Source organism: Paramormyrops kingsleyae, chromosome 21 (assembly GCF_048594095.1).
Source record: "Paramormyrops kingsleyae isolate MSU_618 chromosome 21, PKINGS_0.4, whole genome shotgun sequence".
NCBI lineage: Eukaryota > Metazoa > Chordata > Actinopteri > Osteoglossiformes > Mormyridae > Paramormyrops > Paramormyrops kingsleyae.
Window position 1 is genome coordinate 15,014,046 of NC_132817.1, and position 26,894 is coordinate 15,040,939.

The 26,894-nt window shown below is 45.1% G+C and overlaps 1 protein-coding gene across 9 annotated transcripts in view; it reads left to right on the plus strand.

Annotated features, from left to right (window-relative positions):
* LOC111836572 (neurocan core protein-like) overlaps positions 1-26,894 on the plus strand; it is a 78,106-nt gene that overhangs the window by 41,116 nt on the left and 10,096 nt on the right. For 8 of the 9 annotated variants that reach the window (XM_072704046.1, XM_023797957.2, XM_072704045.1 and 5 more), the window contains 6 exons: positions 1,283-1,410; positions 1,667-1,960; positions 2,326-3,039; positions 5,345-6,226; positions 16,884-17,000; positions 24,542-24,655. In XM_072704046.1, the coding sequence (XP_072560147.1) occupies positions 1,283-1,410; positions 1,667-1,960; positions 2,326-3,039; positions 5,345-6,226; positions 16,884-17,000; positions 24,542-24,655 (2,249 nt within the window). The remainder of the gene's footprint in view (positions 1-1,282; positions 1,411-1,666; positions 1,961-2,325; positions 3,040-5,344; positions 6,227-16,883; positions 17,001-24,541; positions 24,656-26,894) is intronic. The other variant, XM_072704048.1, reaches the window with a different exon arrangement.

The window sequence follows — 26,894 nt, forward strand, 5'->3', positions numbered from 1 at the left end:
TTTCTTAATCACGTTGTTAAGAACATCGGAACATAAGAAATTTACAAACAAGAGGAGGCCATTCGGAGCATCAAGCTCGTTTGAGGAGAACTTAACTAATAGCTCAGGGTTGTTAAGATCTTATCTAGCTCTGATTTAAAGGAGCCCAGGGTTTTAGCTTGCACTAAACTAGCAGGAAGACTATTCCATACTTTAACAACACACTGTGTAAAAAGGTGTTCAGTTTAAAATGTTCTCCCACTAATTTCCACCTATGGCCACGAGTTCTAGTATTTAAACTAATATTAAAGTAGCCATTTGGCTGAACAACATCCAGACCTGTTAGAATCTTATACTGTATACCTGGATCATGTCCCCCCTTAGTCTCCTTTGCGCGAGGCTGAATAGATTCAGCTCAGCTAACCTCTCATCATAAGACATTCCTCTAAGACCAGGAATCATTCTTGCAGCCCTACATTGAACCCTTTCTAAGGCAGCAATGTCCTCTTTAAGGTATGGTGACCAAACCTGCACACAATATTCTAGGTGGGGTCTTACCAAAGAATTGTATAATTGTAGCATCACCTCCCTTGACTTAATCTCCACACACTTAGAGACGTACCCCAACATACTATTGGCCTTTTTAATTGTTTCCCCACACTGGCGACAGTGGGACATGGAAGCATCACCATACACACCGAGGTCTTTCTCATAATCAGCTACTTTTATTTCAGTTGAACCCATAAAATATCTGTACTTTATATTTCTGCATGGATTACCTTACATTTATCTACGTTAAATTTCATCTGCCAAGTATCAGCCCAGTCCCTAATTAAATCAAGATCCTGTTGTAGCCTCTGTGCTGCTTGTTAGTGTCTGCTACACCACCCACCTTGGTGTCGTCTGCAAATTTAACCAGTTTACTGTATGTATTGGTGTCAATATCATTAATGTAAATTAGGAACAATAGTGGTCCTAAAATTGAACCCTGCGGTACCCCCACTATGAACGCAGGCCCACTGTGACATTGTGCCTCTAATAACTACCCGCTGCTTCCTGTCTGTTAACCAGTTTTCGATCCAAGCTGCTACAGTTCCTAAAATCCCTGCAGCTTTAAGGTTAAGGGGACTTTTGCCAAGTCTGAGTTGTTGCATTATGGGTACATTCTCTGTCGCCCTTTACACAGCTGAAATCTTGCCAGTACACCCAACTAACATCTTTATTTTCATCATCTACCCATAAATTCACGCCACCCCAGCTTGGAAAAATGTCCTTATTCTTGCACTTGTCTCTCCTTACATAGGTCCCCGATTTGGTCTCCAAGGCCTGGTTGCTACGGCAATGGGGATGGTTCACCTGGTGTAAAGAACTTGGGCAGCAGAGACCCTAATGAGTTGTTTGATGTTTACTGCTATGCAGCAGAGCTTCAAGGTAAGGAATTTGACTTGGTATGAACTTTCAAAGAGCAGTGAGGAAGGATCTTTAAAAACCTAAAAACATTAAAATCTTTTTTAATGTTGGAGAGCGCCAAGGGTCGAACTCATGTGGGTATATTTCACCAGGAAGAAAGCATCTCTTTTAACTCTCACTTTAACTAATATTTATCTCAGTGATGTATTTAGTCTGCTCTGATCATCTCTGTTTGTTCTCCTCTCTCCTTTCCTCTCCTTGATGTTGGCCTCCACAGGAGAAGTCTTCCATTCCAGCGTACCAGGAAAACTTAGCTTGGTCAGGGCCGCCGCCCACTGCCGTTCTCAAGGTGCTTGTCTGGCCACCACTGGCCAGCTGTACTTGGCCTGGAGGGCGGGGCTTGACCACTGTGATCCTGGCTGGTTGGCTGACGGCAGCGTCCGCTATCCTATCAGACAGCCCCGTGCCTGGTGTGGAGGGGAAGAGCCTGGGGTGCATACGCTGTACCACAGTGCTGACCTCACGGGCATGTCTGATACCTCAGCCCTCTTCGGTGCTTACTGCTACAGAGGTAACTGCAACTACCTTCAGCTACCAGCACTGAGCTACCGCCAGTGGTGGATTTCTGACCCTCTGGGTTTGGACAGAATGTTAGAAATGCGACTGTAGTAATGTAATTTGTCACATTGCTCCTTGTAAGAAGGATTTACTGTGACCACTCTTCCTGTAGTACTGCAGTACTCCTTTATGTGTCTCATACACACACACACACACATGTGTGTGTGTGTGTGCATATATATAAACTTCCTTGGGGAGGTTGGGGACTTATTTGCCTTAAAGTAATGTAGTATGATATGAATCTCTTTCTTGAAATGAGACAATAAGCAGACATATTTATGCAAACATTATAGATGAAATAACTGCTTTCATTTACAGAGCAGCTGGCTGGTGGTCTGCTTGTGCAGTCTGCGGAACACCTTCCAGCCAATCAGAGCGAGGCCAGCCAGGCCCCCCTATCTGTTGACCAACAGAGTAACTCCCCCAGTACGCCTCCCGCTGACCCAAACGAGGGCTTGCTCAGAGATTCTCCGGGGGTTAGCCTGGAGACCCCTCCCTGGCCGGAAGGGACGTCCCTGAGCGGGCGTCACGCTGTGGCCTCGGGCACTGATATTCAACAGCTAGGCAATAAGCCGTCCAATGGGGAGCCGTCGCTTGGAGACATCAGTGCATTAGAGAAGGATGGAGATGAGGAAGAAGCCGACGGACCGTCGAGAGCAGCAGTCCCCGTGGGCTACACAGCCCCGTCTCTGTTGCCTCCGCCCCAAAAAGCCAGCAGCCATTTCTCTGCCCCTTTCAAGTCTGTCATCGTGCCTTGGAAGCTGTGGGGAAGCTCCGGCCAGGGGAGAATCACGGCCACCTCCAGCAGCCCTGCTCTGGGGGCGACCCGGGACAGAGGGAGGTGGGCAGGAGCCACCAGTCTGCAGACCCCAGGCAGAGAAGAGTCGCTCGGGTCTTCTGGCAGCCGCCTGAAGGATTCACCCCAGGAGATCCCTGTTGTGGAGACAGTGGTCCCCTTCAGTCAAGAGGGCAGCAGTATGGCTAAGAAAAGCTACCCAATAAATTCCAAAGGAAGCTCAAACGCCCACCCCAGTATGTGTCTGTGGCTTTTTCGCGGTGTTGAGCTGCGTAGCGTTTGACGTCGACCGTAGCGAGACGTTTTCATAAACATTGCAGCGTTAGGCAGAGTTGCATCATTTTTTTAAGCTCGCTGAAAGAAATCTAGCCAATCACTTCATCCCGTACTGCTGACGTCAGAAAGATATTAAAAACCTGGATTCATTTTAAAGACAGAGAACAAAAACACCCAACACACTCCAAAGGACTGCTAAGACCCAGATGCTGGTGTTTAACTAATGGTCTGATTTAAAAACAAATCAATTAAGCAATTAATGAAGCAGCATAATTTGTCAACTGATAATGTCATGAAGCTTGTATCGACCGGTTATAACGAGCAATTTTAAGAGTTTAATTAAGCAAAATCCATAGCGACAAACAAATTTGCACAGTCGAGCCATTAAAACGGCATCCAGTTTTTAACAGGAGGGCTAATCGTTCACATCTGACATCTGTTGTTTTTCTGCTCTGTTGTGGATGGTGGGGGTGAGGGGGAGCAGGCGAGCCAGAGAGGGCCCGGAGTGAGTGGAAAGGGGGGGGGGGGGTCTGTAATGGATGTCCCCCCTCTGGCCCCTGCAACTTAATATTAGAAGTGTTGCCTCAGATGCTTGAGATGCCAGCATTCCATCATGGCCGCCGACAGGCCCCTCTATGGCTGGTGCCCAGCATGGTGCCCCTGGCCTCTCTTCTCTCCTTGATGGAAGTGCCCTTAATGCAAGCATCGTCAGGGGCGTGATTTCAGCCAGTGCCATCAGCCCAGATGCTCGCCCAGCGACGCATGAGGGGGAGACATAATGAAACGATGAGAGAAAGTTTGCTCTGATCGCCATGGTTTCTTGTCGCGGTTTCCCCGTAGGCCTTTGATGTTCGACAGGTGCCTCTGTATTGCGCTGACTACCGTAGGCTCCTATGGTTTTGAACAGGCTAGTTTAAATACTTAAAAATGTAGATTGGCTGTGTTGGTCGTACAGCTGTCCTTGTTTACATGCCCATTAGCGCTTATTAGTGGGAGAAATACCCATGGTGCACTTGGGGCCTGCATGCTCCCATTGGCTTGGCTGACACCCCTAGCAACGCCCGCGCTAACTGTCACACTGCGTGCCACTGAAGTGCTTGGGCTCACCATGAATAAATGGATTTTCTGGCTATGGAGCAGAAAGTGTTAAGTAACTGGTGCTGAAAATGCCCCCACAGGACAGAGAAAGTATTGAATAATTGAATGGTAATTTAATGATTAATATTCATGTATGTTTCCTTAACAGCTGTTGGTTTTATATTTATTCCTGGGTCTTGCTCCGGCTCTTATTAACAGAACATAGTAGCGAAGTAGCATTAGTGAACTAGCATTATCCCGCTAACCATGCTGAAGCCTGAACAGCAGCTCACTAATCATGCTAAATGCTAGACAGGCTAGCCGCTATCTTTAGCCTAATAGCCGCTCTGGGTGTTAAACACAGTCCCAGCGGGTGTTAACAATGCCCGACATCATAAAGGCTCGGCACAGGATAGCTGTAACCTCCGTGACATACTCGATGCAATTCAGTCTGGATTTAGTCTGCCCAACACACGGAACACTGAGCGCCGGATACACAACAGACCTGCAGTAAGATGCTTGATGCACTGAATGGGTCAAAGGTGTAATTTACTGAAATCACACTTTCAGTGCTCAGCTAAGTGAAACCAATTTATAAGAGAGCAGAACAGATAACCTGCAGATTATTTTACACTTTTTCTGCTAAAATAAAAAGATTTGAGTGCTTCTTAATTAGGAAAGCGTGAGAAATAGAGTGAAAGGAGGATAATTGTATGAATATGTTAACAAATGAATCCATTGACACAGGAATAAATTAGTACAAAGCGATCTCTCCGTTACTCTTGGTAAAAGAACCAGAGTAATTTCTAAGCATAGCATTAATAAACACACACTTGGAAGTGTGACTGTTTGACTGGCGTGCAGAATGTATGCATCTGTCACCTCATTTTAGCATGAATTACTGTGAAACGCCACTCGGCGAACATTTATATGAAGATCAGACAGACGCAACCTCTCCCTGGAGTACTCTCTCTGTATTTTACATCAGAAACAGAATGGCTCAGTAAAAAGCAAATGATCTGTAAAAAAAGACGATAAATTTAACAAAGAATACCTAATGAGTTAGTGCATTGCACTGTCATGGTAAAATGTGAATGGGCACTAGCATTAGAAGTGGCGGAGCATGTGCCCTGAGTGATAATTAGCCTTGTCGTTCTCTAAATGAGTCCCTTTGTCGTCCCTCTGCAGAGTTCATGGAGCAGGGACAGGTGTGGACACAATCTCTAGAGCCGTCCACCAATAAGTCACCCACTTTACTGGGGGCCAAGAGTACAATGGCCTGGATCCTGGTTCCGGAACCCCAGGATATAGAGCCCCCTGAGGTCCCAACATCGGTCTCCTTGACGACGGTCTCCCAGGCGACCGTGGAAAAAAGTGCCTCGATGCTCCACGTGATTCCGCAAGGAGTTACGGCCCCCAACTCTGAATGGCCCAGGGCCTGGACAGAACCATCTCCTATCTCTCAGGGTTCTTCGGGCGAGGACCGGGAGAAGAAGTCTGCTCCAAATCGAGAAGCTCTCCCAGCAGAGCCAGGGGAAAGCAGCGAAGGTGACGATAAATGGCAGCCCCTTGGAGGATTTTCCGAACTGGCTGGGCCACCCGCCAGACCACAGGGACCGAGCTGGGAGGGCAGCACCACAGTGGCAGTGGAAAAGCCTCCACATTCACTTCAGCCTGAAGGCATGGGAACCGTACAGCCAAAAGTTACACCCTCCGAAGGCGGCTCAACAGACACCAGCATCACATCAGGCTCGAGTGCTGGAGTGCCCCCCCCTGTCAGCATCCAAACCTCCACAGTCCCTCCCTCCCCCCCTCTGAGAGCAGATCTGCATTCTGGAAATGCTGACAGCTCATTTATCGCAGCAGAAACGCCCCACAATAGTGATGACAACAACAATAAATACAAGAATTCAGAGTATGGGGGGGTTGGTGGCGTCACTGAGGACCTGAGCTCACATCCCGCCCCCTGGGGAAGCCCCAAGTTACCCATGACTCAGCTTTTTGCCACTCAGCTCGCCAGCCAGGGGGGGGGAGGGAAGCAGCACTACGCCAGCACACAGCCTGCACTTGGTAGGTCCCTCGCTGTCTTTCAGCACCGTCACTTGCATTTGCTGCACTGTTACAGGGTGTATTTGGAAGTGTATCCCAGTTTACAAAGTCATGTTTCTATCAGTACAAAGGCCACAGCAAAATATTCACTATGCTTCATTTGTGTGGAGTCATTTTGGAATAGCAGATTTCTGACTAGCTAGTGGTATACATCATGCACATGCTATTATGCACATAGCATCATGCACACAGCGGTATGTACACAGCATCATGCACAGAGCAGTGTGCACATAGCATCATGCACAGAGCAGTGTGCACACAGCATCATGCACAGAGCAGTGTGCACACAGCATCATGCACAGAGCAGTGTGCACACAGCATCATGCACAGAGCAGTGTGCACACAGCATCATGCACAGAGCAGTGTGCACATAGCATCATGCACATAGCATCATGCACAGAGCAGTGTGCACATAACATCATGCACAGAGCAGTGTGCACATAGCATTATGCACAGAGCAGTGTGCACATAACATCATGCACAGAGCAGTGTGCACATAGCATCATGCACAGAGCAGTGTGCACATAGCATCATACACAGAGCAGTGTGCACATAGCATCATGCACAGAGCAGTGTGCACACAGCATCATGCATAGTGCACACCCACCCTGCTGCTTCTGTGCTAATGACCGCATGAGTGTACCACTGTCTTACCTGGGAACAGATGGTATGTATTCCATTAGGACTGGGCTGAGATCAGCCAAAGGAGGTTAACAAGTGGCCTGGATGACCCACAGTAATGGCTGGAGAGAGTTTGTGTCTATTGCTGCCAACTGGGGAACAACTTGGGCTTCTTTATTTAGTGATTATGTGCTGGAGAGCATCCCACATCAAGGCCCCTGTGCAGCCTATCGAATCCCCACTCCCAGCATCCCTCACCCACATCCTGCCTGCCCCTCTGCCCTCCACACTGTTACATCCTACAGCTAAACAAACAAACGCATATGGGCATATCAGGGTTACATACAGTACAAACTTATATACAGAAATACATGGGCAGGAAACAGCAGCCTTCATGTTGTGGTTTGTCCTTAACAATAATTTCCTTGGCAGACGGTTTTATCTTAAAGCAACGTATAACTGAGAAAGTACCGTCAGCCAGTGCCGGGAGCAGATGGGGCTCAGGACCCAACAATGAAATCACTCGCATAACCCTGGGATTTGAACCGACGACCTTCCGATAACTCATCAACCCCATTATGCTACCTGCTGTCCCATGTAGCTGTCACAAGCTCTAATGTTTATAAATACTGGGAAACACTGGTGTAATTTATATTGAAAAAGCACCCTACACTGCCGCAGTTATATAATGTCATGCCTTTAAAGAAGCACCGCAGTTATGCGTACAATAAAAGACTTTATTTCCTGAGTAAAAGACGGTTTGCATGGTGTGGTGGGTTTAGTGGCTCAGTGGCTCAGCGGGCTGCATTGTAGCCTCACACCCCCAGGGCCGTGTGTGTGTGTGTGTGGAGTTTACGTAATCTCTTCACGTTCATGCGGGTTTCTTCCAGGTACAGCCCAAAAACTTGTCATGTGCTCTGTGCCTCCTGCGACAGGCGTCCTGTCAAGCACTAATAGGAAGTGCATGGATGTTATGGGGTATTAATATCAGGCATGTACCACCTGTACCTGAGCAGGAATGGACCAAATGAACCGAGCAAACCAGTCAACTGAGGCTTCAGCCCAATAAATAATCTCAAATCAATGACAGTTGGAGTTGAGAAAAGTACATTAAGGTGTCTGTAGCTGTGCAGTTTCCTGGCTGCGGTCACATCTGCAACAAGGATTGATTTCTCCAGGATTTACCTCCTTTATGGTATGTAGCAGCTTCCCACCCAACAGCACGTCTTCTACCCGAATCGGATGCCACACGCATGGATGTGATGACTTCCCACAGATGCAGTGTGACATGGGGGGAGCTCTGTTGTCTGGCTCCCTACCCTCACATCTATATGTGCTTCAGGAACATCTACCCATTATCTTAAAAATAAGGTTTACCCTCGACATATGAGTGCCCCCTGGAGGTACTATAGTAACTCCTCTTTCCGGACGTGATGGGTCTACACTGGAGTTCTTTCAATAAAGCAGTTTATTACATTTACCGTAATACTTATAAAGTATGGGCTGGTAATTCCAGGCCCCCCTGGGTCGGAGGGCAGCCTGGTTTACAAGCCCGATGAGCCCTTCATTAATTAGCCTTGGTTAGCTGCCGGCCGAATGACTTTGCGCAAAGTCAAAACGGAGGTATTCGCTGAAGACGTGATTTAATTCTTATCATTCCGTGATAAATTTGTAGTACGTAACAGCTAAAAAAAACACCACATTTACATTTGTTACTGAGAACCATTATTTAATCCTTAGCAAGAGGCAGTGGTGGTTTAGTGCATTGCATCTGAATCTATTCCTCGGAGAGTCACGCTTAAGTTGGGTGATGGAAAGGTCCTTATGAATGGCGCTGCAGTTGTGATCTGCTGGACCGGCTACTTTGAGCAGCTGTTTAAAGCTGACCCTCCAGCTAGGACTTCAGACATCTCTGGGTCTACAGTTCTTGAGGCTGGTCAGCTCCGAATCACCCAATCTCACTGAGATTGCATGGGTGGTGAATCAGCTGAGGGTAGGGAAGGCAGCTGGAATCTGCGGTATCTTCTCCAGGCTGTTGGTGAGGCTGTTCCCCGGCATTACAGGCAATCTTTGCTTCCATTTGGGACTCAGGCATCATCCCAACTGACTGGAAAACGAGACTTATAGTCCCTATCTGGAAAGGGAAGGGTAATCGCCTGGATTGTGGCAACTGCAGGGGGATAACAGTGCTCTCAGTGCCGGGTAAGGTCCTTGCTACGGTCATCCTTAAGTGTGAGTGTTTGGGTTTGCGAGTGGCCTGGGTCAAAACCAAGGTCCAGGTCTTTAATGACCTCCTGGGTACAGCCGTCAGCAGTATGTCTGTCTATGGAGAGAATGTCATTGAGAGGTTCACTTACCTCTGCAGCGACATTCATGTTTCTGATGACTCTTACGAAGTAGACGGATTGGGAGAGCATGGGAGGTCACTGGAAAGGGGTGTGTGGTGTTCCCGATGGTCCAAGTTTTTAGAGTCCTGGTGCTTCTTGTCTTGCTGTGTGGGTGCGAGAAACGGATACTATCCAGTGACCTAAGTCGAGGACGGGATTCCTTTGGTACTGTGTCTCTTCGGAGAATCATTGAGTACCGCTGAGGGAGCGCCAGTTACGGCACAATGGCCATGTGGTTCGTTTCCCTGAGGGAGATCCAGCTGGCAGGGTCTTCATCGCCGACACCCCCCTAACACCTAGCCGTGGTAGATACATGGGCACTCCCGGAGGGTGGGACTGGACCATGTGTCAGCTTGGGGGGGGGTCGCCAACTGGGATCTCATGGTGTTTCATCGTGTGGCGGCAACCCGCTATACCAGTACCTACTCCCCAACCTGACCTGACCCGAATGACAAATCATTAGCTGTTTACAACAACAGACATTTCCTATTATTCATAAATGGTGACAATTGTAAAGGCTTGCATTTCTCAAAACATTTGTATTAATCACAACTGTAATACATGCACCAGGCAAATAAAAACATGTAGCTTTATCTAATACCTTCAGTTTTATCAAGTTTGAATCTGACGGTTAATTCAGCCTGTAGTTAAATGAAAAAAAAAATTAAGAATAAAATCTAGCATTCCCTCTATCCCACAACCCATCTCTGTTTTAGCATTAGACTATAAATGCTGAAACCATACGCAAATAAAACAATCAGATTTAGTCCAATTCATGCAATTCTAATAATAAACTTTTTATGTCGGAATGAGACATTTAATACGTTTTGATCAATATTTATCTGTTCTTTTGTATTTCGGAAAAGTGCAGTTGATGTATTTCTGTGCCTGTGTTTCTGACTTGAAGCATTATTGTCTTAAAACAAAGCATTATTGTCTTAAAACAAAGCATTATTGACACACGTCCTTGCATCATGGGATTACTGTAAACCATTTATTCTGCATTTTGTGTGGGCAGCAGCAATAATCATAAGCCTCTCCCTGGAATGACATAAGTCGAAAGGAGAAATTAAATGCGGAATTGACTGTAATTTGGTTTCAAATATTGGTGGTGTCAGTGGAAATTAAGCGGGAAGAGCCTCCAAGTATTTATATGGTTCTAAGACACCGAAGGATTACCTTTGCAAGTCAACATGATTAAAACAGAAATACAGAAAGTAAAGAAAAGGCAGATGTATTCTTTCCGAATTTGTATATAACGAGTACAGAAGAATCTCTGAGGTTACTGTGACTTAAAAAATATAAAACATGTACTATTTAATGCTCTCAACTGGGACTTTAACACTCCCCCCCCCCCCCCGCCCCCCCCCTACATATGGAGGTCATCATCCCTGCAGATTCCTGTTAGCTGAAGACCCCCCACCGGGAGGCACGATTTTATCCTCGTGTAACTCAATTGTGGTCGTATTTAAAGATGTTCCTGGTATAAAATAGGGGCACGTGTGCGATGCATGAATCCCAACCTTTATTGTACACAGCGGGCAGTACATACAATAAAATAGCATTTCCAGTTACGTTTTTATGAACTCCTGTACTGTGACATACTGCTTTTATTAAGTTTTAGATGAACAGAAGTTGTTTGTTGTTCTCTGTACCTTTTATGTGTCCACTCTCTTTTACCTCATTCGTTCTCTGTCATTTATTGATGTTTTGAATATGTTTAATGAATGTACACATATTACAGTCATCTGTGTTTTCTCTTTGCAATACGGCCATTACAGCATTGCTTGCATTTCAGTCTTCAGTGACCTTCAAAGTACCAATGCACTCATTCATCTTAAACCACAGCATTTAGCAGGGGCTTGTGTGACTAGGCATGTGTTCACCTCTATAGCCTCCAACTCAGATGGAATTGGACTGAGTGAGGTCAGTGTCCGGCTCTGCAGATTGGGCGTCTGCGAGTGTAATCAGATAGTCTGAGGTCCCAATCCGGCGACTGCTGGGCCCTTAATCCCAGCTGTTCGAGGGATTCTGGCAGAACCGGTTCTTTGATCTGTGACTTTGGACAAAAGTATCTGATAATGAAATGCAAATTATGACAATTATTGTCAGCAGAAGTGGCAGTTGAGCTGTAACAGTTAAATCGTGTTGACAGAACTTTGGTGTAACTGAATGCAAATGACCTATTTCTGTGTTTGATTTCTGGAGTCAAATGGTTTATTATTATAACTGTAACCAGATAATATGAAATTATTATATAATTATAAAAATAGCATAACAAACACAGTTATAGTGTAATTTGTGTATTTCTGGTAATATCCCATGATTGGTTATTTAGTTGCATAATACCTTCATCTGCTTATTCTCATTTCTGGTTGAGGTGCTTTGCATGAGCAGGGACGGCTGTCGAGCCCTTGAGAGAGGTAGCCAACTTTCAAGGTCACTAGTTTTGAAATGTAATTATAAAATGTAGGTCGCCGTCAACTCACAAGCCGTGCGTCGTGCGACTGATCGACCTCACGACCGTTCCGAGGCCGCAGATATGTGGCCGTGTCTAGCAGACCAAGTGTTGCCGTGTGTGAGTGTCTGACAGTTTCCACCCGTCTGCCAGCGACACGAGCATCCCCGTGGGGAAGTGGTGATAAAAAAAAGGTTAAAAAACACCAATTGCTATGACTTAAAGATGATATAATTTCATTATACAGCATACTATACATATAATAATTTTTTCACGTAAAATAAAGCGCCGACTTACACCCGAATCGACTTACGAGCGGTCAGTCGGAAACGATGGCGGCTGTAAATCGCTGACGACCTGTACCTGTTTGAAACACTCTGGGCAGAAACGTCTGTGTGTTTTTGGGCTGGTTCATGAGGGGGGTGCTGTGTCATTTCTTGAACTTCAGCAGGATCGCCAGAGCCATGCATACAGGGGGCATCTGCACAGAAACAGATTTGTTATAGGAAAATCAATACCTATGTTTCTTTATCTGGAGGCACCTGTCTAGGATTTAGTATTAATAGAGGTATTAGGCCAGAGTGTCCCATTTCCTCTTTCCTCTTTCTCTCCTGTTATTGGCTAAGTGACATTGGTCATAATGCATGACACATGCCTTTTGAAAAATGACATGCAGGTCCCCATCATTCTAAAATTAAATCCTTTTCAAAGGCTTAAGGTCTTACAGATAATTCTAATAAAAGCAAAACTTTTGCTCTATGTATTTCTAATATAATGTTCTGATGATACAGTACTGAGGTAAAAAACATCCGTAACTAGGAAAAAATCTCACCAAATGAATATTTAAATTTGTTTTCCATCCAAAATACAAAAAAAATCTATGCATCCTTAACTGATGTTGATAGAACGACCTCATGGTCGTGGACTTTCCGGAACGGAGGGTTATTTTGGGCCTATTTATCCAGTTTATCACTTTGTGTTGATTCAAAAAAAAAAAGTATGCAGCTATTGATCTGCTTGTACTGTAATTTCAACGGATGAACAAAACCCAGCTTTTACAATAACTGGATCGATAATATTTTGCAGTAACTGGCTTTATGATAGCGTCTCCTGAAAATTACTTTCCCCCAGTTTTATATTCCTGATATAGTTTTTAAACAAGACAGTGATTTTTTTTTTTTTTGCTTTCATGTATCTTTAAATGCAACATTTTTTTTTCACAGTGCCCAAAGATTACTTTCAGGTCCAATTCATGCTTGTGTTATACAGAATGATCAATGATCAAAGAGTATTGCATTATATTACATGTATTTTATTTAACTGGCCCTACAGTCCAAAACAACGTACAACAGCCAGTCCCTGGAGCAGCTGGGGCCGGGTTAGGGCTTTGCTCAAAGGCTCAGCGGCGATATGGTTATTCTGCTTTGGGATTTAACCCTTTAACGTTCCAGACGTGGGCATGGATCCCAAACCCCCAGTGTCATGTATACTAGATATGGATGAAAATATGTTAATTCTGGATTTAGATAATGACTAATGTGAATACAAAGGCTCAGTGGCGATATGGTTATTCTGCCTTGGGATTTAACCCTTTAACGTTCCAGACGTGGGCATGGATCCCAAACCCCCAGTGTCATGTATACCAGATATGGATGAAAATATGTTAATTCTGGATTTAGATAATGACTAATGTGAATAGTACGCATATGTCACCAAGAGAGTTATCCATTTCATGCAGGAATTGTTTTAAAATGAATAACCCTGGGATTGTTACATCTGTTTGAAAGTTAGAGAAGCTTACACAAGGATTCTCCTTAACTTTTACTCTTGTGTGACGAGGAAGGAATGTCAGTCTCTGGAGAAAGAGCAGGTTATCTAAGCTTTGCATATCAATTAGCGTCTCTTGTCTCATTGCTCCTTGCGCAGTTTGAATATTTTGAAATGTTTGGTTCTTCGCCCCCTAGTGACCAAATGCACGGCGTCACACGTCAGGTTGGGAGCTTGAGGCCGTGTTGTTAGTCCTTAAAGTTGTGATGTCATAGTCTTGTAATCAAGCATCCGCTGTAACATACATGTAATACCTAAATGCTGACCAACACAGGGAGTAGCTCAGTCTGTAGCATCACCATTAACACAGTGATTAGACAAAGTGTGCAAAATCAGATCTCTCTCATCCACATCTGCGTGCCTTTTCTAACAACGCTTCTTCTCTTAAAGGGGCAGAACTCTCACTGCTAGTAAGCATGCATGACATCGTTACGCATCACAGCGCAATTCGTCTCGGCTGCCATTTATTTAGTCTAACCACCAAAATTTCCGTTTTGTTACTGTGAGAGTTTATTGTGTCCTCTCTCCCCCATCCCTGCATTATACCCAGCTAACCCTAAAGCTGATTCATATTTCTGCGTAGAATCTACACTGCAGGTAGCCGCGTAAACTACACTGCTGTCTGATGCCTGTAGTAACATTCCGGGGGGGGGGTCCGCATCTGGCTACGCATCGGGGAACATGGCCGTCTACGGTGTAGGTCCTAAAAATAAATCACCCTTAAGAAGGACACTTTCCTCAGATCAAGATCCCTTTTCCCTGCCTTACCCCAAATTATATGGATCATTGCACCATCCCAAACAGAAACTGTTTCAAATCCTGCAATAAGCTATTGAGTAAATATATAATTCTTCCACTTTTAGGTTGTATGAGTGACCTTGAATCTGTTATTGTCTTTCATAACATTTATATTGTATTTATTCCAACTGTTTTCGGAATAATGTGTCCCTTTTTCTGTTTTCAGGTTTATCGTAATGGCATTGTGAAAAACATACTCATTTTTTTGAGTAAATCCCATCAGATTGATGTGAGTCAGGTTTTTTTTTTTTTTTACGGATGGATTTTTCAGAACGCTGCGGCAGATTGTGGAATGAAGGTTTCCACAAGGCTGAGATTAACATGGCATACACTGAGGTTTAAAGAAATGCAAATCACAGCAAACTAAAAAGCCAAACACTCGACATAGATACAGCCATCATGAAAGCATTCCTCAACATTCATCTGCTCCTGAATTCACCGAGTTGAAGCCTACTGGGTAGCACCTAACTACGGCCAATAGGACACCATTTTCGGGGTTCCCTGTGCCCTGCTGTGTTACTGAGTGAAATAAGGTGACCATGGGATGTGCAAGGGTTAGACACCTGCCCATGGATAAGAAAAGGATGTGAAGTGAGCTTCGGTGATGGTGTTTGGTTTTGGTTGGGAATGGGGGGCGTGCACGGAGGATGGAGGACTAGATGTGAACCACGACATTTGTTCCAGCCGTCTGTTTCTGACGGCTCAGGAGGGCTGCGTCTTGACATTCGTCATCCCATCTGTCATGGCGACACATGGGCCTATGCGGCTCCGTGCCGTTAAACTGGGTTCGCTCAAATACCAGAGCTGTCTGCCTCGCCGCTATCACACATCAGACGCCCCCCGCGGCCTCTTTGGATTTCAAGCACTTTTTCAAAAGTGACGGCGTCCTGTTTTTTTTTTTTTGTAGCGCTGCGTCAGGTTTTTCCCGGTCATTAAGCGCACTGGCTAATGGACAGACAAGCCGATGGTTTAAGCTTTCCGGAAGGGAACTATTGGCAGCAGTTCTAAGTTTGTTTATTCTCTTGACAGTCGAGTTTTAACTTCAACTCCGTGTCATATTTACAAATTCAGCTGAGGTGTATTTAAGTGTAATCAGCTGTTAAAAGTAGCAGAGTCCTCCCTCAGTTCAGATGCAGACATGCCCTGATTCTCTCTCTCTCACTCTTTCCTGATAAAGGGCAACAGAGTGAACTGGTTGAGTTGAAGCGAATTTCAGTAGGGGGAAATCCATAAGGCTTTTGTCAGGAAATCTATTACAGGCCTCGGTAGTTTCTGGAACGACAGAGGCAGAATGGGGGGTGAGGTGGGAGCATTCAGGGGGTGGGGGGGCTTGGATAATGGTTTTTACGGGGACTGACATGGCTAGTATGACCACACTCACACACACACACACCGATGATTCTATGCTCTGGCAGCAGGTGAATGAGTTTTAAATACCGTCCATGCCAGGGTAATAAATCAATCAGCCCTGACAATAAATATCTATTAATTTGTATTTAAAGGCGCCCGATTATGCTCATTTTCACTTTTCATAATATTTTGTTTTGACTAGAAGAGATTTAAATGCTAGTGTGCCAAAAACACATTATTTTCTCATACTGTTTCTATTCACCCTCTGTCTGAAACACTTAGCGCTTTAAACCCCACCTCCTGAAATCAAATGTGCTTTGATTGGTCAGTTTTCCTGATTAGTCAGCTTGCCTGATTGGTCAGCAATCCTGATTGGTCAGCTTGCCTGATTGGTCGGCTTGTCTTACACGCGGTCTGCAGACAGATCTTCGCAGATAGGTGGCCATGGGTGTCGCTAAACCCCAGTATTTATGTGCTGTGCCCCAGTAAAATCTCACGTTCAAACCATATGGGTAATGGGGGGTAGAGGTCCAGTGCCCCAGTAGACCTATTTACCTAGCAGCGCCTTGTAAGTTGCCAATAAGGATTGTGTTATGAGGTGACTTCACCATGTCACGGAAATAAGGGCTGGAATTCCAGCGAGTTGTCTCAGGCAGGGGTTTCTGAGGGGGCGGTTCACTGGTGCAGTGGTTAGCACTGTTGCCTCCCACCTCTGGGACCTGGGTTTGAGTGTCGCCTATGGCTCCATGTGTGTGGAGTTTGCAGTCCAAAAAACATGCTGCGTCTGATTGGAGTTACCAGTGTGTGAGTGTGACTTGCAATGGGTTGGCCCCCCATCCTGGGTTGGCCCCCCATCCTGGGTTGCTCCCTCCCTTGTGGCCATAGGTTCTAGACCCCTACAACCCTGAATAGGACAAATGGATGGATGGTTTCTGTTGTGACAGTTACTCCCTTTGGCATGTGCTCTGTGCCTTTCAATCTTGCAGACTGTTTACATGCACATAAAGCTATATAACACACTAGCGGAAAGAGAAAAGCATAACAGGGGCCCTTTAAGTTACCCTCTATATAGGAATGTGCTCTGGTTTTAATTCTTTATCTTGGACCTGGAATTCATCTGTCATCCATGGGATCCACATCCTCTCTATCCTGTTGACATGATGCTTCTCATTCTCAGCTGAAGACCACCCATGTGGGACCTATTCCTGCCTCCATGGGGGAAGATGCCGAATTGAGGGGGGGGGATACCACTGCGACTGCCCCCAGGGCTTCTCGGGAGAGAGCTGCGAAATCGGTGAGCGAAGCGAGTAGGTAAAGGATCATTCTAAAAGCTCAGATCATTGGGCTTTACTGCTCTTCAGTTAATTCACAGAATTCAGTTCACTTCCTGTTTGATTTATTGACCATCTTCCAATGTTTACTTTGTGGAATCCAATGTGAACCAGTCACCTTCAATCCAGTCAGGTTAGTTTGTTCCCTGTTAAAGTTTTATAAACTTGAGCTCATCAAGATTATGTTTGAGTCCGTCCAGATTTCACACAAGTGACCAATCAGAAGGGTCTCAGATGTGAGATTTGTTTATCAAAGAAAACATTAGAGGTCCAAAGTCAAGGGCCCCATCATACAAAAGACAAGATGTCAGAGATGTGTGGCAGACACTAACAATTGGATATTTTACAAATCCTCCAGCTTACAAAACAAAAACTACTATACCTGTACCATCTTCTGTTGATTGTAGACTATCGACATAAGGTATCCATATAGGAAAGAGAAGAACAGATGGTGCACTTTAACTCTCTCAGTGGTGACTCCTTGGTTAACTCTCAGAACCTCTTTTGTGGAGCCGTCAGTTTCAGCCATTGTTTTCTAAAGGGAATTTCCATTAACATAGTACTTGCCACATAGATCAAGGTTTTTCAAACCGGTCCTGGTTTTTTGTGGACTGTTTGGTAGGGAGCTGGGAGGGAGCAAAACTGTGGGCCATCTGGGGGTCCCGGGGACCAGGTTGAGAAACACTGATATAGGTGGTAGGTCTTCCATAAGGTGGTAGGTCTTCCATATGGTGGTAGGTCTTCCGTAAGGTGGTGTGTGGGGTACAGAGGATTTCTGAACACAAAGAAAAGTGTCCTTTGTGCTGATCGTTACAGATATAAACAAAAATGAAAACCAAGTGTGGCTGCATTTCCTGTATCCCCTGTATCTCTGTATCTGTATCTTTGAGCTGTAGGGTTGGGGAGGGGCCTGGGCAGGGGGGGGGGGCTTTCAGCCAAGGCCAGCTTAGTACTTGGGGAGCCTGCTGATAACTGGCCAATTAAACTCCTTTAAATTGCCTGGCGAGTTTGGCATCAGCCGCTGATAAGTCGCCTGGCCAGCAGACTCCGATAGCTCATACATACACATCTGGGAACTGATCTCACCAGAGATGTGCGGACCTCTGATATACCCGGGAACTTTCTGGACAATCACGCTTACAGAGTGTGTGACTTTACCCCAGTTTTGTGACTGACGTTTACTTGACCAGAGACAACATATAAAATCCTCCCCACCCTGTAACGATTCCTGTCGGCTTGTTGGGCGAGGTGCTCATTCTGTTCCGTAGGACAGGGAAACATTACATATATATATTGCCTGAAATGTAGAATCGGGATACATGTGGCTCTGCCTTATCCTCACCCATGACAGGACATGCAACAGTTAATGGTGAAAAAAAATTTTGCATCTGGCAGATGCAGACTGCGGGGTGGTGATAAGGTAAGTGGTTCACTCTCGCTTCCTCCTCAGCGCGCTCATCCTGCCGGCTGTTATCTCGGAGGGTCAGTGGCGGCTGCTCAGGGCTCAAAACGCTGACCGCCCCCCCCCCCCGTCGCCCTACTCTCACACAAACATACACGCGCACATGCACGCGTACGCCCGTCACACATGGTTCGCGCTCACACACTTGCACATCTGCACACTTATACACAGGCAGCCCTGGATTGGCTAATGTTTGTTATGGTGAGTCCATTTCGCTGCTCCTTCTTTCTGCCTAAAGCCAGCACACGCTGCACAGATAGCCTGCCGGGGGGGGGGGGGGGGGACCGGCAACAGACAGCACTGGAACCATAAGCCAGTGGTTCTTCTGGTTGATGTCACTGTTGGCTTCCTAGGCTAGTGATTCCTAATCCGGTCCTCGGGAACCCACAGATGGTCTATGTTTTTGCTCCCTCTCAGCTCCAGAGATGTTTACTGTTTGGGCTGAGCTGGGAGGGAGCAAAAACATGGACCATCTGTGGGTTCCTGGAGACCAGGTTGGGAAACACTCTCCAAGGATGCTCTACATACCGACTTACAGCTACGGAGAGCAAGGGGCCGGAAACCATTGAGATGTACTAAAGTTAGCCGGATGGTAGTTGTGAGAAGTATAGTTTGGATGGAGTAACGTGAGTTTAATGGCGTGTTGCATTGGTGCTGAAATGATTTGAGTGAAAGGGTTTATTTTAGGTACAGTTCCAGTGTGGGTGGAATTTGAGTGCAGGGTGTGTAGGTTGGGTGTAGGCTGATCATAACGTAAGTCACACTGAAGACCTGGAAGGCCAAGCACGCCAGCACAGAAGCCCCCCCGATTTCTCCAGAGGAACAGAAAATAACAAGATGTGAACCTGCTTGAACACAGCCCTGGAGGTGTGACACACTCAGACGTGCATGCCTCACCTTGTTAGCTTCCCATGTTTCGCGATCAGCCCCAGCACTACTGCCGTGACTCCTGGTCCGACCCCATCGCACATCCTGCAGACCATCACTGTCTCTCAGTAAACAAGTAATTACCGCTGTCAGCCGAACACACGACTGTGCATCATTAACACTGGAACCTGGAAAGCGGTACAGTCTGCCACACGCTGTTACCGCCGCTATGGCAAAGCCTCTCACTTCTCCAGGAGGCATCCATAGGTTTCTTCAGCAGCTGAGCAGTTTGTTTTAATCTGATGTATCTGTGTGATTTTGAGAGGTAGATTAAGGGAGTATCAGTCTTTTAGGAAAAAAATAGGTTCACCGTGTATCTTTACGTTCGTCACATAGCAGTAGAGTAAGAGTTTTATCTCCTTCCTGACCTGTAATTCGGCCTTGTTTTCCTAGCCGGCAGGAAGCTGTGCTTCCTGTGTCATGACCTCTGTTAGCTGTGGCCAGTGCTTAATTTGTAAGCTCCAAGGTGCCGGGACTCATAAAAACCACGATGACATCATACACGCAGATCGGTCTTTAAAGACGATAATGCGCTATTAATATTTTCTATTCACACCTGTTAGTTACGTCAAGCTTCTCATCTGCTTTGCACTGCTCTTGCTCCTTTTTGCGCTCCTTCTTATTAGCATTAGCATCCAGAAACGCTACTCCTCTCCTCGCTGCCTCTGCTTATTCTCATTAGCATTAACGTTAGCATTAGCATCCAGAAACGCTACTCCTCTCCTCTCTCTCTCTGCTTGTGCTTCCATTAGGTTTTCGGCTTCACTTCTGATCTGCTTGGGTTCCGGCGTCTCTGTGCAGCCTTGCCAAAATATTGGTTTGTTTTTTTTGGCATTTTCTTCTAATTATTTTGCTGTAGCAACCTGGCATGTAACCTCACCTATTTTAGTGGCCAAAAAGTAGATTTTTCTGCCACACGCGTGATGCAGTTTTTTTCCTTTTCAAATTAAAAGTCAGAAAAACAAGACATACTCATTTTGGCAGACGTATGCCAATCAGCAAAAATCATACAACACAAATGATTTCATAAATAAAGATCTGTTTATTTAAATTAGCATTTTTTCAAATTAAGTTTAATTATATTGGGTGGATTAGAGTGGCAGAGGAGCAGACTGCTCAGAGTGAGAGGTCTCAGAGCTGAGCTTAACGTAATGCTAAGGGGGTCCAGAGCCTATTCTGGAGACTGTGGGCACAAGGCAGGGAACAATGCAGGCCGGGGAGCCACCCCGTCGCAGGGCACAGTCACACACCAGTCACTCACACCCATGGTCAACTTGGTGCCTCCAATTAGCATAAGTATGTTTATGGACTTCGGGGGAAACCAGAGCTCCCAGAGGAAACCCCACGACGACACGGGGAGAACACAGATGGAGCCATAACAGAGGCTCAAACCCTGGTCCATGAGGTGTCACCCCCCAGGCCTGTCACAAATATTAAATTGGAATATCCTGTAAAAGAAGTTAGTCTTATTTAGTTTTATTTATAGCTAGATGGTTTTCTATACTCACTAAACTTATTAAATTATAAACTAAATGTTTATAATGTGCTTTTATGAAGAAAAAAAAATCACCGGGAGACATTGCTATTCCAGTATATATTCCAGGATGTGGCACCCCCCCCCCCCCCCCCCACACACACACACACACACACACACACACCTCACACGACATGCAGATCATCAAAGTACAACACTGTCACTATAACAGCGCAATAACAAAACCAGACACAGAACAGCAAAGGCACTACAAAACATCACCTGAACATAAAAGAACCGTAAGATAAAACTAATAAAGAACGCAAAGGACAAATAAACCAACCATTATGCTCACGATGCCGCCGTAAAGCATGCTGGGATGCATACAGGCTCTCCTGGGATGACACACCTTTTTTTTTCTCTTTTCACTGGGTTTTCTGCAGTCTCATTGTCGCCAGCTGCCTGATATATTCATAGCTGTCTTCTGTAAATCAGTATTTCTTGCAAACATAACAGGCAGACATTGTACTATTTATACTAAAAAACATTCGTTCTATTTATTACTTTTGGCACAGAGTTCTGCCCCTTTAGGACGACTGTAGGATCCTGCATGCTTGCCCATGTCATCCCAGTCAGTTTGTCTCCTTTGGCAGGACAGACCCCCCCCCCTCCCCTGAGCCATTTCGATGACCCAGTCAACACCGACATGACACATCCGTCCTGGAAACATCTCTATTTATTTCCCACATGTTAAATATAGATGGCAAACAACAGCTCAGACTTTGAAGAGCATCTGCGGGGCTGATCTGCAACCATTCATGTTCTCAGGCAGGAGAGCTTTACCGTATCGCTACCCTCTACATGCTGCTGCTGGTCACACAACACAGACTTTATTGGGTTTTCATACAGAAACTAAATGCGTGCTGCTTTCTTTGAATGCCGAGAGTGGAGACGCGTGGAGTGTTTATTGGGTCAGCTGGATATTTACTGGAACAATTTAGGGTAAGTCACTGTCTCAGTTGTCAGAAGCGTCTTTCCTCCGGTGATTTGCCACGAGAACAAATCCGTACCTCATTCCTTGCCTGCTGCCTGTGATGTGAGGAAACAGCTTTGGAAACGGCCTAGAATGCTGAGAGCTCAGTTTCAGTTCACTGGGGACTCCTGTAGCTGAGGAGTGATGTCACCACCCTGCAAGACACTCCCCCATACCTGTCCTGCAGTCTATAGCATTTTACCATATGTTTCCTTCAACCCAAGCAGCTGTCAGCTTTCGATCTTTCCAGACCTCAGAGAGGCTAAATGTGGGAGCACTTTTATCGGTCTTGACAGTCACAAACGGCAGAATGCGTTTGCCATGCTGTAGGGCTGTCCTGTAGCAGCTGGTACACGTTTGACAGGAGCCGGTGAGAATTTTTAGCATTTAAGCACGTCCAGTCATCCTCCTAAGAACAATAAAACAAAACAAACAAATCAACAAACAAACATTGGCGCTAATTTTCCAGCAGGGAGGCTGGGATTCCTTCGGATCAGGCATATGCTGTGGCCACCTGCCCATCTGGGGATGTTGAAATGGTCTCTCACAACTTCAGCTTGACCCCAGTTTCCTGCCACCAGACTCGAAATCATTGTTATCGATAAGACTGTCAAATAACTGCATCATTGTTTTTTTTCTAGACGGTTCTTTCAAATCCCAAATGATTGAAAGCAATTTGCGGTGTCCCCATTTAAGTTCAGTGCCTCAGTTGTGGGCAGAGCTGAGAATGTTGCTACTTTCCTTTGCTGACCTCCTGGAATATTGCAGAAAGTGGATTTGAGGACGGGTTTAAAGCGCCTGTCTGAAATGAAAACTCAGCCTGGTAAAGACACTGAGGTAGGGGCCAGCTCAGCTTAGAAATCGATCTGTAAGGGAACAGACGTCTTAACCACGATCTCTGCTGCCCAAGGCGCTGATGCTTGTCTTTCACACTTTTTTTCTGACTTGTGTCAGGGGGTGATGCTTTAATTCAGCTGGACTGGAAATTTGAGAGGAGTAAAATCTTCAGACACTCCAAAGATCAATCTCTGCTGTGATCCTAAATCCTCCCAAGTCCTCTGTGTCAGCATCTAGATATGCCAGTCTAACACGGTCCTCATGCTTGCTGTCTCCCGCCGCCTTCTGTTTCAGCACTGTGAAAGAACCTTGAGCCTCCCAAGGACTGCAATTCTCCTCCTTTAAAAAGCCGTAACATCACACACTCAGATTCCCCACAGTTACAGCAGTTGTCGAAATCACCCCCAATTACCAAGTGCACTACATATATGCATTTGCCATTCTGTAGGGCTGTTCGAATTCTCAATGGAAAATCTGACTCACTGCATAGTGCATTATTAATGCCCATAAAGCACTGCACAATGTCGTGTACAAACGATGGTCACCGCGATGCTCTATGCATACCGTAATGCAATGCAAAGGTCACTACTTTTGCCAACTGATTGCTTATAATACAAATGATAATTTTGTATAGTCATAAGCACATTAGAAAAATATAAAGTAACTTATAACGATATTAATGCCTACAAAGACTGAAGTTGACATTTCAATTTTAAATGACAATTGTATAATAATAATAATAATAATTTAAAGTGGTAATTTAAAATAAATCACAGGCTTAAACATTCATATTCACCTTATCTCCTTTATTCCATTTGTGCTGTGGTTGTATTCTGCTATTCACAAATGTCAGCTGTTAAAGGTTGCTAGGGTATTAGCTTAGAGCATCTTGGAATGTAAGGCACTGAAACTGTATCACTAATCCCCTGTATAGTGAACTGCACAGATTTTCCTATATAAGAGTGATCGAGTGAACAAGTGAGCTATTTTGAATAAAACTACCTTATGCCAAAAAAACCCACCAGAGCCTTCCAGTGTGTTTTGACAGCAAGGGATTCTGGGATTTAAACAGGCCCTTTAATTGATTATGCCTGTAGGTCTAGTCCAAGCTAGTTAGAATCTGTGTTGAGCTGAAGTGAATGTATGACTTATTAAAAGGGAGATGGGGCTCCTTGTAGCCCCACTGCACCAGACCTGCAGACAGCTTGCAATGGGCCTGAGTGCTTAATACACCGCGCTAAAGTGTTTGATGGCATTCACCTAATAGTCAGACACTTCACTGAGTCCTTCTTTTGCTGTGTTTGCTTTAAGCTCTGCCTCTCTGCCTTTGCTTCAAGCACTTCCCCTCTGTGTTTAAGCCCTACCTCTCTCTATTTTCTTTAAACTTCCCCTGATCCCTGTATTTGTTCCAAGCCCCCCTTTGAAATTGATTGCCACGTCCCCATGCTGTGTTTCCTTCATCCTCCTCTTCTATATTTCATTTTAGTTGCTGCTCTGTGCTGTTTATCAAGCTCCTCCTTCCTGTCTGTCCGGGCTCAGTTTCTGAGGCTGCATTTTTAGCACGAGCGTGTGTCATTTCAGCAGTCAGAACCAGCTGGGTGAACCTTTCAGCTAAATCCCTTAATTAACCAATCAATCGGCTAATTGGGATTTTCCTTAAGGGCTTAGATTTCATCAGGAGATACAATTACTGGTGTAATGTCTTTAATTAGATGAGCAAATATGTACCCGGGGAGAGCTGTCCATCCTGACTAGGCTTGTACTTCTGCAGACATCGATGACTGCAGTTCGCATCCGTGTCAAAACGGGGGGACGTGCATCGACAAAGTGGACTCCTTCGTTTGCCTGTGCCTACCCAGCTATCGCGGAGCCACCTGTGACAGAGGTAAGGCGTGGAGGGAGACCCCCACCCATGGAAACCCAGTTTTAGTCAGATGTTCTGCTTTGCTAACCACTGAGCCCATAGTCAGGTTGCTGTGAATGACCAGAGACTGTGCAGAGACAGCACTGCATAACAACTGCATCCCACAGAAACTCATCCTAATTGGCCGGCCGAAGTACGGCATTACGGCTCAGTGTGAATCCTGACCTTCGAAATGAGGGAAAAAAAAACCTTTCAGATGAATCACGTCTAGAGATGGCCTCGTTCAGTGACCCTCAAAACTTCATGCTGAGGAGAGTACAGAAAATCAACCCACTTGTACAATAATAATTGACAAACCAAAGTCTTTTATGACCAACATTTATTACACAGTCTATAATAGTAATAATTATGAAATATTATTATACTTGTATTCCACATACATTGTATTACTCCCAAAACTTCAGTGTGAAGGTATCATTATACCTTTTATGTTTTTGTTGAATAGCATAACAAAGCCCCACTTCCAAGGAATTCCTTGCCCATGAGTATTATGTTGCCTGGGAGGACTCCAACCGCCGCCCCCCCCACCCGCCTTCCCCATAACCTTGACCAGGATAAATAGTTAGAAGACGGATGGATTATAGTATAAGCCATGATCTCAAATGATCCTCATAGTCTAGGCTGAGGTCAAGGATTCACTGATGTTCCTACCAGAATCAGAACAGACATTCATTCATTACAGTGATGTGCATTTTGCAATATGGACAAATGGTTCCCTGGGTTTATTCGAATCTGTAGTGTGTGGTTGACGGCTTTAGTGCTGTGATTAATCCATACTTTGTGCCTCCTCCTCTTGGACGTTCTGCCATACTTCCCACGGTAGACTCTATCAGAGTCAGCCGGGTTCCCCGGCGCGGACTGTCAAATCACAGCGGCTGGGGTTGGAGACAAAGCCGGAAAATCAAATGCTATCAGCTGTGTCTTCTGCTGCTTGCCTCCTCTTTGTCAAACAGCCCTGAAAGCTCACTGAGAAACACATCCGGCACGTCAGTGTCACCCCGGAGACAGGCGTAGGATGTGACACCCGTTTTTGTCAGTAAATTCATGCACACGATTGGTTGCAGCTGTGACAGGTGAACGTGTTCCCTTCAGCAGATACGTCTTCGCTAGTATCTTCCCCCAGCGCTGCTGCACATTTCCCTGCTGAACATTTCCCTGCTGAACATCCCAATGCTGCCATTTATCAGTTAAACTCACACCTCACTCTTCACTGATCTCTGAACGGGACCCAGCACTAGCAGTTAGCATCTGGCTAACTAACCATCACTTTTTATTAATCTTTATTAGTCTTTTGTCGAACCATCTTGTTCCACGTGTAATCACGCTAAACAATCCTTTGCATAAATATTTTGTGCCTCATTTCACCCGTAATAAAGTTTCGAGCATGATTTCCGAAGCTGTACTGAACACCGTGTGGCGTGTTGTAATTTTAGAAAAAGTCGGCATTGTGTTGTAGGGCGCCTTAATATAATGCTTCAGCATGCTGCTAACGCAAGCTTGCGGATAATTTTGTGCAGGTCTCAGCACTGTGCGGCAGTAAAGCACTACATCAGCACGGAAAACCGCCTTTGAGGCCAAGAGAACGCCTGCTTTTCATGGTCAAGACAACGTGGAAATATATGTTAACCATTTAAACTGATAATGATTGTAATAATACTGACACATATCCTCTTCAAAATTTGTGCGATTTTTTGAAAGAAGATCTGACTGCTTTGATATTGACATTTTGGTCCTAGATGGGTAAATCAGTTTGTTTTTTCATTAGATAGTAAGGGTCTGTTAAAATACATTACGTAATAATACAGCATTATGGAATAACTCGACAGAATGTAACAAATTTTCAGCACATAATGCAGTGTTATTACATAATGGATTGTTACACACCATGTAACAACGCATTATGTAATAACACTATATTATGTAATAACTCGACAAAATGTTACAAATTTATAGAGTACATTGTAATTTTATATTGCAACATTACCCTGCAACATTATCATCATTATCATTGTTAATATTATCATCATTCAATTTGTTACATTCTGTCGAGTTATTACATACTGCAACATTATTACATAATGCGTTATTACCGGGTCTGTCTTTAATCAGGAGTCTGTACATAAAGCATCTTGACTTGCATCTAATCTTGATCCCCTACGGCATTTGTTTTCTTCACATTTTCCAGTGATGGAACTTGACA